Source organism: Nesoenas mayeri, assembly GCF_963082525.1.
Source record: "Nesoenas mayeri genome assembly, chromosome: 6".
Taxonomy (NCBI): domain Eukaryota; kingdom Metazoa; phylum Chordata; class Aves; order Columbiformes; family Columbidae; genus Nesoenas; species Nesoenas mayeri.
In genome coordinates this window covers 18,563,748-18,580,084 of record NC_137545.1, presented here as the reverse complement: position 1 = coordinate 18,580,084, position 16,337 = coordinate 18,563,748, and the positions used below count along the sequence as shown (strand labels likewise).

Genomic DNA, 16,337 nt, shown 5'->3' with positions numbered 1-16,337 from the left:
TGTGATGATTTAGCAGCACAGCTTACTATGATATTAATAAGATAAATTCAATTCTTCTTCTATTGAGCAATAATATATATTCAGTGTAACCAGCCAGGTGTACACTATGGTACCAGGAATCTAAAAAAATTAAAATAGGATTGGAAATTTTATTTAAAGGAACAAACCACAACTTACCTAAATAACGAATATGCTCGCAACCATATCTCTACTAAAATAATTTGCCAATCACACATGATTACAAAGCACACTTTAACCCACATAGGTACTTATGGCTAGTTTTAAACAGTGCTAAGGTTTGCTGTGACTGTGACAGCCATTTCATCAGCTTTTCTCAGGCAAAAGAAGCCTGGATTCATGGCCCTGGGTTGCCACATCAGGGCCAAGTTCCACTAGAAGGGAAGAAAGAGCTCCAATCACGAAACAAATACCTGCTTGCAAATATGCCCAAGTAAAAGTCAAAGTCTAACAGCTTGATTCATTTTCCACTTTTGCAATACTTCAGAGCAAAACATTAAGGGCAAAAATAGAAAAGTAATATAAACTTGGAACTAACAACTAAAGTTTATTTTTAGCCAGACTATGCTGAGGGAGAAAATAATTGAGTCTTTCAGCTGCAGATCTAGAATTTGTTCATTATTGAAGGGTGCCTCTTGGGGCAATGGTATGTTATGGATTTAATTTAAATGTAATGGTTGGACACATTATCTGTATAGGCAAGTGCAAGTATGCTTTTGTTCAAAATAGTAATATATCTAGCACAGAGCTCTTTTGTCAGAATAGGTCAGTACTTTGCTGAAATGTTTTTTTCAAGAGTGGGTAAAGTGGACTTCTCAACTGAAGATACTAAAACCTAAGTATAGTCTAGTGTGAGAGAACGATAAGATGCTTTGTATTAGGCTAACTATCAGGCCTATCATTCATCAGTAATGGATTGGCCAGTGATTTTCTTTGATAAGCTGAAAATATTTTAAGAGAGAGAGGTATATGCTGTTGTTCTGGAACAAAGGCTGGGATGATACGCTGCACCAGCATGAGAATACAGTCAGCCTTGCTCTCAAATCAGATTTATTTCTAGATTTATGTTTCGTAACTACTCCGGATGCTGTCAAAACATGCTAGGAGAGGACTCGTAGTAGGTATTTCTAAATCTGTACTTGAAGGTTTCTCCCTCTGTACTAGGACCTTGTAAGTTTAATAAAAAAGTTGAAATAAAATGTAGCACCTGAAACAAGTGCAGACACCTTGCTGAAATCGGCATTTTTCTGGGGACACTGTAGGAGAAACTTTTGAGTCAAAAATATCAGAATTTAAGCAAGCAAATAGAGGGAAGATGGGCTTTCCAAGTCACTCTTGACGTATCAGCTCCAAAATATGTAACTTGATCTAGGTGTTCCTTCTCCAGCAGGGTGATTGGACTAGATGATCTTTCGAAGTCCCTTCCAGTCCCTAACATTCTGTGAGTCTGTGATTTCAAACACTATGGAGCTAACTCTTTACTTTTCCACACTGTCTTTGTTCATGTGAGCAGTCCCATTAACAGTACAGAGGTCAAGGAAATAATTAGTAAAATCAAGAATGAACTGGCTACTTCCTGGCTATATCAGTGAGAGGTATGAAACAGCTCAGACCAATGAATAGCCAAGTCCAGATACGATGCTTTAAGGACCACTTCACTTACCTTGTCTGAATATGAAAATTGTTCGTGGTCCCAGTATGTTCATAATCATGGATGGCAGCTGCAAAGATCATTGCTAAAATTTCCAGTTCTGTGAACCAGTGCTGGTAAATTAAAAAAAAATCTTAGTCATATTTTCTATAACAGCCTAATTCATATTAAACACTACAGTACTCAAAATGTTTTGTATTACTTCAACTTAGAAAAAATTTATCCTTGTCTTATTCCAGGTAACTATATACCCTTCAGATTTCAGTATTATACAACAAAGTAACTCCTTGCACTTATTCTCTGAGACCAAGTTAACATCTTTATAGCCACTAGCAAAGTAAATATTGGCATTCAAAAGAATACAAGAAGTTATTAAGATAACTATATGGTATACTGCATAGCTGTTTTGAGTAGGAAGTATCTAAACTACTAGCCCATACATGGCACGTGCCAAATTTTGGTATATTAATATAAAAGCTTGATATGAAGTTAAGGTTATATTTTTTCTTTTAATGACTGATATATTATACAGTTGACAATAATTTCTAGGTAGAACATCAGCAATAACCAATTTTATCAGTGTATGCAGCACTAAAATTAGGCCCATGGGAGATTTTTCTGTTCTAAATTTTACCATACTTTGTACTAATGCAAAAAAAGGGTGCATAAAGCTAGTACACTGTTACGTAGAACAAAAGGTAAAAGAGGTCATATATACAAAATAATTCAGATCTTAGAGTTCTGTGCACGTTTATACCTCTCACTAACTGGGGCTGTTCTGTCTTGCTCAGTTTGTAAAATCACATTTATTATTTTATCTTTCAAGTCCTATTTCTTGAATAACAAACCATCCTTAAGTAGAAAATTTACTCCATCTAAAACTGGGGGCAGAAAAATTACTTGATAATTAACCCCCGCAGTCACAGGACTGATTAAGTCAAATGCCAGTCAACAATTTCCACACATATTTCAGATATTTTTAGTGTAGAAGTAAGCTTCTGTACTAAAGGATCAAAGAATGACCTCATCCTTATGGACTCATATATGCACCTACATGTGCATGAATGCGTATAAGGTGCCAGAAGTAGTATTAAGCTGCCAATTGCAACATTTCTTTCAAGGAAGAAGAAAGGAAACAGTCAAGACTCATAAGCAATGTGAGAATAATGAAATAGGTCATTCAGCAACAAAATAAGACTGCAGAGGAACAACAAGTACTGGCTGCTAGTGAAGCAATATAGATTTTAAAAGGTCACAACAGAGGAATGAGAATGTACTGTGAGCAGTTCTAAAATTGGAAACTATGACCTTCATCATGCTGTGTGTCACAAGAAACCAGGCCGTGACCAGTCCTGGCTTTCACAATGTTCACAACATATCAAATAGACTAGAAACCCAGAAATTATTAGTCAGTAAAGCTAAACAAACTTCTATAAGATGCCTTTTCAAAGATCAGCTTTTTTAGCCACCAAAACATTTGCTAGACAATGCATTTATAAGTAGAGGAGCATTCCATGTAAACAATATGTAGGGGCTACACAGAAACTTCATACAGTTCTATGTGAGGGCAAGGGTTCTAGAGACCATATAAGTACAGCCAAAATTCAGATCAGTATTGAAGTTAGAGAATTGGAGGACTACTTTAGCTAAAGGATTTCTAAGGAAGGAGGAGAAAGTTAACAAGTGTTTTTCTCAAAGGGAGAGGGAAAAGCAGGTATCTGTAGGTCTGCAAGACTGTGAAGAGCTGGAACCTGCTTTCCTCCTGGAAGACAGATACAATGCAGGAGTAACACCTATTGGAAAAGATCTCTTCTGTTGAGAGACGTTTTCCAGTGTTACAGATAGCTTATTATTAAATAGATACATTACAACTTCACATGAGCTCTGGTTCAAACTATTTTTTAGACAATGATGGATTAAAAAATGAGTAAGAAAGGGAGTCTCACAGTGCACTTATTGACAGTAAAGACACTTTTTCCTTTAGCTTGAGCAATACAGGTATGTGGGAGGAGAAAAGGCATGGTGGGAAGATGATCGATGACTCAAAAGTTCTTTACAAGATATATTCCCTGGGACTTGGATTCTCAAATCTTTATAAAGATGAAGACTTCATAAATGCAAGCTTGAGTAATATATTTAAATCATATCATCTGGGATTTAATCTCTTGGGAAGGTTAATAGATTGTGTGCCATCTGTGATATCTAACTTTCTAACACATTGATCTGAGGTGGCTGGATCTTGCTTCTTAAGATAGAGAGTAGCTCTTGGAAAATACAATGATTATTTTATTTCTTTAACTGCAACTCTGAATATGTGTTATTCTTCAGTGGAATCTCTCCAAAGGCTTGTGGAGAAAAATAAACTCTGAACAGCCAATTTTTTTGGCTGTTTTCCGGGTGCCTACAAAAGATACAAAATGTATGACCTTGACAATAGGAATTGTGAAAACGATTTTCTAAAACCCATTTTTTTGAAACATTTGCTTCTCTTTGTCTTTCAGAAGTGAACAAGGAAGACAGCAATTCTTTGCAAGATTTGGGAGTCAGTGTCAGTTCCTTAAGATACAATGGAAGCACAAAAACTGCAAATTGTGAGCCAACCTGCAAAAAAAGCCAAGGAATTTGATATAGAATTGCATCAAATCTACTCCAATCCAGGTATTTGTCAGAAGACAAAGCAGAGTTAAAAGAGGCATTACAATGGATATACTCCAAAAACTATTAGCTTGACAAGTAAACTTCAAATTGTTTATTGAGTAGGGTTCTGTAGGGTTAACCAGGCAACAGTAAAAAAACCCAACAAGTTAAATAGAACATTTGCATCATACTGATGTGTTCTCAAACTGCAAATGACATCTGGGATAGAAATACTTAGCAAGCTGCAGAATCACCAGGCCCTCTTTCAAACACTGATCTCTGTAAACGTTCCTTCTGCCTGGCAAGCTACAGCTGTTTGAGGCACTCTTGACTAACCGGTTACCCTACTTAGATATCTTTCCAAGAAGTTTCCAATATCATAATTCAGCAATTCAAATGTGTATATTTAAAACCTGGCCTAATTTTACAGGAATGTTTTGTAGCAGCATTGCAACATGAATGAGGTTTTACAACAAAGTAACAGCAATAAAGTCTAAGCTTTTTGGAAAATAGTCCAAATCACAAAGTGCAGTTACAAGGTTAAGATGCTAATGTGGTAAAACTTGAGCTGGAGAGACCTTTGTCATTCTCATGTGCAGCTGGCAGAAAGAGATATTCAAATACGTAACAGGTTCATTCACTGAGCGTTCAGAGACACAAAAAGTTTGCTGCAAAGTTATTTAATCAAAGGCTAAAGATTCCAAATGGACCAGGATAGCTCTAGAAGTTGGAAACTTGCCCTGGCATCACAAAGAAAATCCAGATGTTATTGGGCTTTTTGAAGAATGGAGGGGCACAGTTACAATGGGCCAAAGGCATGTTTATAATGTATAATACAACAAAGGAGTTTTCCTCCCTGTCAAGTTGCCAATCCAGGTGTATACCTGCAACAAAGACAAGTCACACATCACTTAACTCTTGCAGTTAATCTCACAGTAGAAGACAAAGGTAGGATAGGAACCATGATGTAATCTCTTCAAGCTTTTTCTTTTATTAAAATATTATTTTGATAGGTGAATATTGTATACAACTACTCTGGTTTGGAGTCATTTTGGCAAGAGCTGTCTAGCCTATGCTTCAGTCTGGTATAGAAGTCCTTTCTCAAGAAAACATCTCAATGTGAAAAGTAATCTTGGCTGGTGAAGATTTCAGGCTTCACTCTGCAAGTCGTACTCCTGTTAAAATGTAGCTTTAAAAACTTGATGCTTAGAAGCAAAACACCTACTTCAAACAGTAGGATCAAAACCGGCAATGCCTACGAACTTGGTTTTGCCTCCACTGAAGCCAAAGGCAAACTTTCGGTCAGAAAAGGCTTAATATAAGCGAATGATTGACATTTACTCTGTTTATGTTGGAGCACAAACATCTAGAGTCAGCCCTAAAATTTTCCTTTCCAGAAGTCTTATAGAATTGTTTCATGGCTCTGCAAACAGAAATCAGACACTATCAACTTCCCACATTTTTTTTAAACAAGTACATTCGTAGTGAAGAGAAATCAACAAAGGGCCATTGACGGAGATGTCTGTTTTCTTTCAGTCAGTATTCACTTTTGTCTAGCAAGCTGACAGTAAGGTGACTCGTGCTGCTGGTATTAAATCTAAGCACTGAGAGTAAAAATGCTTGCACAGACCCAAAGCAAATTCAAAAAAATATTGGGATATTGCTAATGCAATCTCCTGTCTACTATAGGCACATACAATATACAAGAGCAGTTCTAAAGAAGTCTATAAACTGAAACAAAAAGCAGCTGCAGAGTATTTGAGTAAGCCTGCACAAATTCAGCGAATCTTTGAATGGCCAGGACCTCAGCAGATACTAAAGTTTCCTTGCCTGATCACACCTCCCAAGCTCTGATGTAGAAGTGAAAAATTCTCATCTGCCCACTCCTGCAAATTTTTCTCTTTTAGTATGATACATAACGCCCAAGCCCAGGCAATGAAAGACAAAAAGGATTTAAGGAGGATTTTATTTCTCCTTTTTCCTCAACATCAGGAGAGTACCAGTCTGGAAGAACTGCTAAAATGACATAATGAGTAGTAATGAACCATAGTTTGGAATCTCTCTCTGCACAGTTTTTAAGAGAGCTTTTTCCTTAAGACACAAATACACATTTATCCAAAACAGCAGAGTCTGAAAAGTAAATTGAACTTTGCAGTTTTTCTTACCATGATACCAGTGTGAATCATTATGCAATGCACGGTTTGAGTAACGTCGGCTGCATGGATCAAATTGTGATACGGATTTTTGTATTTGCTGTAACCAACTTCAAGAGCTTCAGCAAATGCAATAAGATTGGGAACAGGAATCTAGGGAGAAGCAAAAATTAAAATAAATGTTTTTCTCCTATAACAGCAACAAATTTATTCATGCAACAAATAAACAACAAATAAATATACCATAAAATTTAGCTAACAAACATCCAAAGAAAAATTTTAAGTGTAAAAGTCTAATAGTTTACATGCATCAGGGAGTGTTCACTCAAGTCTCGTAGACATTATATCCCCCTACACACATCATGCACAGCATGTGGTTAGTATAGAAGAGACTGCAGAGCTACTGACCAAATAGTTTTCAAGATGTCTATCTGTCTGTACCAAGAATGCATAGATTGCTCATATAATAAATGCATGACAGATAGGAGTCTAACAATAGAATTATCTCCTTTTCTTCATCAGTTTTACCTTGCCTGAGACAAGGCTTCCTTGAATCTGACAGCATGGCTTCCTTATTTTCCTCCAGACAACTTATGAAGCACAGGTACTATCAAGTCCCCTTTATTTTCCCATATAATGAAATTATATTTTCCCTAAGATTTTTTTATTATTATTTAGAAGGCCTGCAAGCTAAACAGTGGGACTGGGAATGGGCTTAAGCCCACTGAGTAACATTGTGTACTTTCTGACTCTGTTACTAATAGTAGCACTGGTGTGGTCCTGACTTGAAGTACCCAGAGCCAAGTCTAGGTTATTGGTTACAATTAAAACATTCAAACCAACTACAGGGTGAAGCAGCCTCTTTGAAAGGAGCATGGAGTTTTGGTACTGAAACACCCTGAAAACACCATAGAAAAGCAGCCTTTTCTTTATATATTCCTCAAGTCATATGGAAGAGGAACGTTCAGCTGAAACCCCTGCACAGTGATGGGCAGCATACTATGATCTATACCATGAAAAAAGTACTTAGGACCAACTACAGTTTTCTGCCTTATTTGGAATCTTTGTTCCATGAAGCTGGGATGCTGATTCAATATCGATGAGTAAACAGGCTGTGTACAAAACTGGTTTATTTAGTGCTTACAGCATTTAGCTGCTCACTAGCAACATCCCATCCCAAACTGACTTGACATGGGTCTACATAGATTTCCATTTTTTGGGTTGCAAAAAAAAATTTGCATGCTCTGGGTAAAGTTCCATTTGGTAGAACTATTAGCATATTACAATGTTTGCTTTGCCATATTATTTGAAATTCTGCACTGCATTGTACAGTAAAAAAGCATTTAAAACATATCCTGTCTTCCTCATATTTAAATTTGACATACTTATGTTTGCATACATATTTTTATTTGTGCTAGTTTCTGACCTTGAAACGGCTCAAAAGGTCATATCGGGTAAACAGCTCATACATCATAAATTTCAGACTGTGCCCTCCACTTGCTTCATTTAGGGCAAATACATCAAAAGACCATTTATCAACATCCTGTAGATGAGGGGAAAAAAGAAGGGAAAAACAAAACAAACAAACAAAAAACAACACATAAAATTTTCATCTGTTTAAGTAGGTTTCCAGTTTATCACTGAAAAATATATTTTGCATTTTTTTTTGGAGTGAAGGGGGAAAGTTTGGGTTTTTTTATTGTCCAACTCCTTCAAACTCCTACTGTAGATAACACATTAATGACTATTTCAATACTAAGGATGAAAATACTTGTGCCAGTTATGAATAAAATACTTGTAACATGACCTGTACAACTTATTATGCTTCAAATCAAAGGCCTTAATCTTTCAAATTTAACTTTCTGCAAACAAATTGTCTATAGAACTTCATGGATCTAATGTGAATACCTGTGCTTTAAATAGGTTACTATGCAATGCCATTAACACTTATAGCCATATGGCAATTAGAGAATAATATAAGACTGTTTGACTTTCAGGGGAAAAGGTGAGGTATGACATTCTCAAGGAACACCATTTCTTAATTGCATACATAGCCATAGGAACTTCACTACTATAAAAGATTGCTCTTTGGGTGAATGACAGTAGTGCCTTAAATTCACACCAAATACTGTACTTGTTCCATAAGCTGCAGCTTCTTTTGTAAGCTCTATCCCAATACTACTTCTCCTTTTTCTTCCCTAAAAAGGAAACAAATGCTGCTGTCTGAGACACTGATTACCATACCACTGAGAGTGGATAAAACCATGTCTCACATTTCTATAAAAATTTCTGCACGAATTTCATCCTACTGCTCTAACAACATCTAAATGAAATCATAACTAATCAGTGAAACAATAAACAGAATCATACGCTATTTGTTAATTTTTAACTATTAATTTATCTGTTCTGTGTGCTCAGTTTGTAGTACTAACTATGGCTAAGGTATGTTCAGTAGCAAAATATATTTATTTCACCCTAAAATTCACTAAACTTAAGTACAAATACATTCAAATTCCACAATGATTAAGCTTATTTCACCTTAAATGTTAGTATCACTTCTGCTGGGTAAGCCAAACCAACCATGCTAGAAGTTCTTCGGTACATCCTAAAAGAATAAATAAAATATTAAGGAATAGCACTCCTTTAAACAGCACTGGAACAATTTATCTTTTTTTAATTCGTCTTTCACAGTTTGTGAAATAACACTAAGCTATGTGGGGGTCTGATCCCACAGATGACATAAATCTTTTTATGAACTTCTGAGAAAAGCCCCTCTGCTGGTATATTACTCTTTTATGTTATTGCATACACATCTTTGTGTAGAAGTTTCAAAGCCATAGAGTCCATTTCCAGAATTTTCCAAAGTCTGTGAGATTTAATTACAAATTTAAAGGTTTCATCTGGATTTCTGAAACCTAAGTTCTGGCTCAAAGATTTGCTTCAGGTTGATCCCACCACTTAAGGGATCTTCAACAACAGATGCCGTGGTTAAATGCAATACTTGCTGTAATACAAAAAAAAAACTCTCACCTTTCTACAAATATCCCAGCCTGTACAGCATGCACGATGCTTCGGAATTTTGGCTTTTCTTCAGGTCTTCTCTTCACTATTCCCATTTCCCTTGTGAACGTAGAAGCTAACCAGTCCCGCACTTCCAGCGGGACCGAATCTGACTGGATGTCAGAAAGTTCATCCTCAGTGTCCAAAAGCTTCCTACAAAAAGATTACTACAAGTTAACTGAGAAGAAGGCAGACTGAAGCAAAAGGAGTATGGACAGGTGAATAGCTAACAAAACTTAGTTGACAGGAGCAGGGGTTGACTATAAATTGACTCAGCACATTACTAAACATCTTCTCTAGTAGACACATTGAGGCTGATGGGAAGCTGGGCACAGCAGAAATCTTCTCTCTCCCCCACTGTTCATGCTCCAGAAGATAAAGGATACTCAAATGGAAGATATTCAAGAAAAGGAAAGAGAAGATTTTTCTACGAAGATGTCACAGCTATGGTGCAGTGAAGTGTAATCAACAAGTTATAAAATCCTGAGGAGACATCTAAAACAGGAATGTCTATAGAAAGAGGGATTGTTCCTATATTTGAGAACACCAGTGGTTCATCTGATCTCTCCTCAAAAATGGTACAAATATGTTCCAATACTCACATGCAAAGTAAACGACATGACACAGCAATGCCACGGTGAACGCATTTTAACAAGCAACACCCTATATACATGTGCATCATGTTATTCCAGTGCAATAAAAACATTAAATGGCATTAGGCTGCCTCAGCAGGGATGTCCCACATCATCCATGCAGCATGAAGCAGAGCTCTCCAGCAGTTTGCTATAGTCTGGTGCAGATCTGAATTTGGGACCAAGTCCTGAGGTCTGCCAGATATGTGCTGCTGGAGGACAAATTAAGGCCAGCAAGACACAGTGCAGTTTCCCTGATCTTTTTAACCATTCATCTGTTAAATAGGAGGACTATTCAGTCTGTAAATGACATTAACAGGAGTCACTTTACGTTCACAGAGAAAACCGTACTTCAGAAAAAGTATTTAACTGGTAATTTTCATGAGTCCACTGCTCTCTGATGAGAGGTGTCTGAACAACATGTCATGGGAGAGAGAGAGTTTCAGTTTCTCTGGTTCCTACTTTAATACTTCTGCAACACAGAATTACAGTGTAAGCACAATTCTTTTTAAGTACAAGCTCTTAGAGATCCCTCAAGACATAAACTTAGTAACTCCTCAAAAAGAATTATTCTCTTTCAGGAGCCTAACAGAAACAACAATTAAGGAGAGGAAACAAGGGCTAGTCATTCAGCTCATAACTGTTTATTTTCCACACTTTCTTGGTCTTTTGAAGGATGAGATTTATATCAGGGAAAATTACTCATGGTATATGTATTGCTAGAAACAGCCTTTGAATAAATTCACTAATGACTGTCATTCTTCTGTAATTATAGAGAAAGAGTTCATATATGGGTTTACATATCTGAATAAATGGATGGTTAGATAGATATATAATTTGATGGTAATTTTATTTAGGAAGGAAAATTGATTAGGTTATGTATTGCACCATACAAATTATGTTTAATTATCGCAATTTCTTAGAATCCAATATTACCCTCATTTCATAGCTTGCAACTTTTGCCAACTTTTATTCACCTATTTATACCTTGATTATAAAGTATAGTATTTCCATTATATTTACATGGGTGTGGATATGTATATGTATACAAGTACAATATTGGGATTCTCTGAAATACATCTAATAGTTTATCTTTTACTCACTGATTGCGAAAACACTTCTTTAAGATAACCAAAATGAAGTAAAATTATATGTTCAGACATAATTGTTTTTATCAGTAATTTTTCTTGCTATTTACAAAACACACGCACACAGATATATATGTCAATTTCACTAAAGGTAACAAAAAGAATCTTCGACAATTGTATCAGAAACTCGTAGACATTAACCAGAAGAACTATCAGTACTTTAGCACTTACATTACAATAATAACTGAAATTTTCTCTTTCACCCAACTAGAACCAGTTTTTGATTTGCCATCACTACATATTTTTACATGGATCTTGTGTTTTTTGGGTCGATCCATTTTGCAGCTTGTTTGCTGACCCCAAGTCTGTTGATGTGCATCACCGCAGGGACTGCAGCACGTAAAGCATGGAGCCCCTGCCTGCCTGTCCTTCTTGCTGTTGCTACTTTGGTTGCCCAGAACTCAACTGCAACAAAGGTTGAGTCTTTGAGCACACGTATTATAATGTCACTCTGATGCAATCACCAAGCATTATGACATCACCACTTCTTCGAATAAATTCTACAATACAACATTGGTTATAATCACTGGTAAAAAACATAACAGTCTGAACTGTATATCCAGAACATCTTTATTCCTGACTGTTTATATTACTGCTATTTTAATTTATATCTGCTTAGAACTGTCAATTTTCAAAAGTTAAATCAGTGAATCAATATGAAGTGACTGTGTTCGGTTTTTGATTAAAGTTATTATTGCCCAGGCAAATGGCAAACATATTTATTAATTGTGCATTCAGTAATTCTACTGTTGACTCTAACTTACCACTTTATGAATGACAAGTGAATAGGTAAATTATTGTAAATGATTATTCAGGATGCATTTAAATGGGAAAGAAAAAAAAAAAAGAGGGGAGAAGGTGAAATAGTATCCGAAGACAGGGTCGAAACAAAGACAAATACAGTTAAACCACCGAACTTCCTACCAAATGCTACAGCGATTTTTGCAAGATTTTGCAATGTCATTTGTAATTGTAAATTGCAAAATTTAATTTATAAATTCTAATATGATTTTGCAATATTTTGAAATATGTAAACCTTTACATAGGTTCAAAAATGCCACTGGATAAACTAATTAGCAAAATCACAAGTGATCGTAGCTGTCAAACAAAAGGCTAGGACCTCTGGCTTAGGAAATATTTGAAGCGGAATGACTGCAAGATCCATAGGCTCATCCTCCAAATCAACCACACTGAAGATCAGAGATGGCAGGCATTTACTTTCTATTTTAAAGGTACAGAAGTATTCTGCAAAGCCTTGAAGTAAAACCCTACTGAGATCAAACCTATTCAACTGGGAGGCATGAACTGCAATATCATAGTTGAATTAAATATATGCTGATATACCAAGGCACATACTTTAATTTTTTTCTTCTCTAAAGCTAAGCAACACCTAAAAATGCTAATAAACGAACAAACAAAAAAGCTCTTAACAAAATGTGCCAAAAAAAGTACTGTCTTTCAACATGAAGTCAGAATTTCAGCATTACATACATTTATTTTTCTCATATATCATTAGCCCATTAAGTCAAGGCAATACAAGGAAGGGATACACGTGGGCAGGAGTAGTGGAGGCTTGGCTTATTTAATTCTATTTGTTCCATGAGGGGAACTCCTATTGACAGTTGTGGGAATAATTGAGATATCACCCATAGCATTTCAACTTAGCAATCAATTAATATTGCAGACATAGTAACTAATAACCTGATCTTCTTGTCACAGTGCTGTGTTTTTTGCCAAGAATAATTTTTCAAAATTCAAGTAGTGATAATTTCTAGCACTTTTTTCATTTAATCAGAATTTTAAATATAGCAATGGACTAATCAGAAGGATATTTCTTTTTCCTTAGGAATATATCAGATGTAATATGGAGGAGAAGAAAGAAAGAAAAGAAAATTTTAAAAAATTAGATAGTGGCTTTGGGGAAAAAAAATAAATCAGTCAGTGCTGATCAGTCACACTGCCAAAGAGAAATGGTGGAAGATTTCCAGAGGAGGGATTGAGAAGGAGGTATTAGCTCTTTACCATTTAGTGAATTAATCAAGCTAATTATCAATCTCATAAGAGTGAATTGATCTAAATCCTCTTCGAAGTCTAGAATGCAGAAGACAATTTTTAGTCCACATAGCCAGTTCAGATTTTTATGAATTATTAGTATGCTAGTGTCTCCCTGTCTTCCTGAATGAGCATGAATCATTCTGATCACATAATATTTTAATCCTCTGTAGTCCACTACAATTTCTACTAACATCTACTAAAAAATTCTCTTGACTCCCACTGAGGGTAAACAAACTGCAAAAATATTGAGGTGCATTTTTAGTACATAAAGGTCTTTCTAAAGGAAATAATGGATTTATCAACATGTTGTTGGTAAAACTTAAAATTTAGCACATTCTCAGAAGAATTGTCCTCATATTAAGAACTACCAATTAATTACAATATACGTTAAACACTCTGGATGAAATACAGTTATTACAATAGTAGATTAGTAATGGAGTAGGGCCTTCATTACTGGAAACATTCACTTGTTGGTTATGTACTGCCTATTCAGAAATACAGACGTACATACCACAGGCCTACAACAATGTCACTGCCAGAGGCTGTCTTGAGGAGCCCTGTGCCACTGAAGCCCCAGAGGAAGTCAGGACAATAGAGGAGTTTATCTTGGTTGATGAGGACTGGGTTAGGGAGCAATTAAGCAATCTGGACATCCATAAATCCATGGGTCTGGATGGGATGCACCCGCGGGTGCTGAGGGAGCTGGCTGAAGTCATTGCTAGGCTGGTCTCCATCATCTTTGCCAAATCTTGGGAAATGGGAGAGGTGCCTGAGGACTGGAGGAAAGCAAAGGTCACTCCAGTCTTCAAAAAGGGCAAGGAGGACCCAAGTAACTGTAGACTAGTCAGCCTCACCTCTATCCCTGGAAAGGTGATGGAACAACTTATCCTTGGTGCCATCTCAAGGCACATCAAGGATAAGAGGATCACTAGAGGCAGTCAGCATAGCTCCACCAAGAGCAAGTCATGCTTAAACAACCTCATAGCCTTTTATGAGGACATAACGAGGTGGATAGATGATGGCAAAGCAGTGGATGTGGTCTGTCTTGATCTCAGTAAAGCATTTGACACAGCCTCTCACAGCATCCTCGCTGCTAAACAGGAAGTGTGGTTTGCACGATTGGGTAGTGAGGTGGACTGTGAACTGGCTGAAGGAAAGAAGCCAGAGAGTCGTGGTCAGTGGGGCGAATTCTAGTGGAGTCCCTCAAGGGTTGGTACCAGGACCAGTACTATTCAATATATCCATCAGTGACTTGGATGAGGGAATAGAGTGCATTGTCAGCAAGTTTGCTGATGACACCAAACTGTGAGGAGTGGCTGACACACCAGAAGGCTGTGCTGCCATCCAGTGAGACCTGGACGGGCTGGAGAGTTGGGCAGGGAAAAAAAATAATGAAATATAACAAGGGAAAGTGTAGTGTCTTGCATCTTGGCAGGAACAACCCCATGTTCCAGTATAAGTTAGGGAATGACCTGTGGGAGAGCAAGTGTAGGGGAAAGAGACCTGGGAGTCCTGGTGGACAGCAGGATGATCATGAGCCAGCACTGTGCCCTTGTGGCCAGGAAGGCCAGTTGGAATCCTGGGGTCTATTGAAAGGGATGTGATTAGTTGGGAACTGCTGGAGAGAGTCCAGTGCAGAGCCATAAAGATGATGAAGGGAGTGGAGCGTCTCCCTTATGAGGAAAGGCTGAGGGAGTTGGGTCTCTTTAGACTGGACGAGACTGAGGGGTGACCTTGTTAATGTTTATAAATATGTAAAGGGTGAGTGTCACGAGGATGGAGCCAGGCTCTTCTTGGTGACAATGAATGATAACACAAGGGACAATGTGTACAAACTGGAACACAGGAGGTTCCACTTAAATATGAGAAGAAGCTTCTTCTCAGTGAGGGTGACAGACACTGGAACAGGCTGCCCAGGGGGGTTGTGGAGTCTCCTTCTCTGGAGACATTCAAAACCCACCTGGACGCTTTCCTGTGTAACCTCATCTGGGTGTTCCTGCTCCAACAGGGGGATTGGACTGGATGATCTCTTGAGGTCCCTTCCAATCCCTAACATTCTGTGATTCCATGTAATCTTTAAGATTCAGGCCAGGATATTCACAATTTAAAAATATAATTTTTTGGGAGTACAGCTCTGAACTAATACATTTTCCTTTTTTAATTCAATTGCTTTAATGTGGTATTCTTAAAGGTCCACAGACTGTCTCAGGGTATGACTCATAAATAAATTGATATCAACAACTTTGACATAGAAATATTTGATAACTTCATAAAAGAGTTGCAGGCCATTTATTAAATATTCTAACTGAACTGAAGAGTTTTAGTCAGAATTTAAGAAATTTTTAGTGATTTAAAGTGTATTTTTTATATAACTTTGATGCTGTTGTAAGCCACCCTCTCAGAAAAAAAAATTTGGCTTAGTACAAAAGATTTTAAAGGCTTATTTTAAGCTTTTATAAGGGTGGAATGTACTGAATTAATCTCAACACAATAAGCTTTTTCTCAATAGCAGCTTTTACAAAAGTATCATTTGTAGATTCCCCTAATGGATGAACTGAATGATTTAATCCAAATGGTCCATTCATTGCTGACTAAGCAACTTCAGGCTAAGTACATTTAACCATGGGTTTGCTATAGAGGATAGCAATGCACCCTCACAGCAAACTTGACTGAATATTCAAGATTATGATTTAACTTCATGCATAAAGAATCGCCACTTCCAATGTCTCCTCAGCTACGTCAGATCAGAGAGGAAACATATAGACCATATTTTTCATCTGGCAAATAATTACCAAATGGACATCCCATTCCATTTGGTTTATCCTTGTATCATTAGGCTGATTATTTTCTTTAATATTCCCAGATTTTTTTAAAAAAATTGATTTTCAGGAGAAATATTGTCTAGACCATTCAAAATAAATTACATCATTGACCAAATGCCCCACTGTTCTGTGAATGAAACAATTAGTTACCTCCATGCATA

The 16,337-nt window shown here is 36.9% G+C and overlaps 1 protein-coding gene across 1 annotated transcript in view; it reads right to left on the bottom strand.

Moving 5' to 3' along the window:
- Positions 1-16,337, bottom strand: part of PDE1A (phosphodiesterase 1A) — a gene marked incomplete at both ends in the record, with an annotated part of 149,785 nt that overhangs the window by 33,189 nt on the left and 100,259 nt on the right. Inside the window, 5 exons of the mRNA XM_080346873.1 lie at positions 1,682-1,782; positions 6,472-6,612; positions 7,886-8,002; positions 8,998-9,064; positions 9,490-9,672. Coding sequence (XP_080202999.1) covers positions 1,682-1,782; positions 6,472-6,612; positions 7,886-8,002; positions 8,998-9,064; positions 9,490-9,672 — 609 coding nt within the window. The remainder of the gene's footprint in view (positions 1-1,681; positions 1,783-6,471; positions 6,613-7,885; positions 8,003-8,997; positions 9,065-9,489; positions 9,673-16,337) is intronic.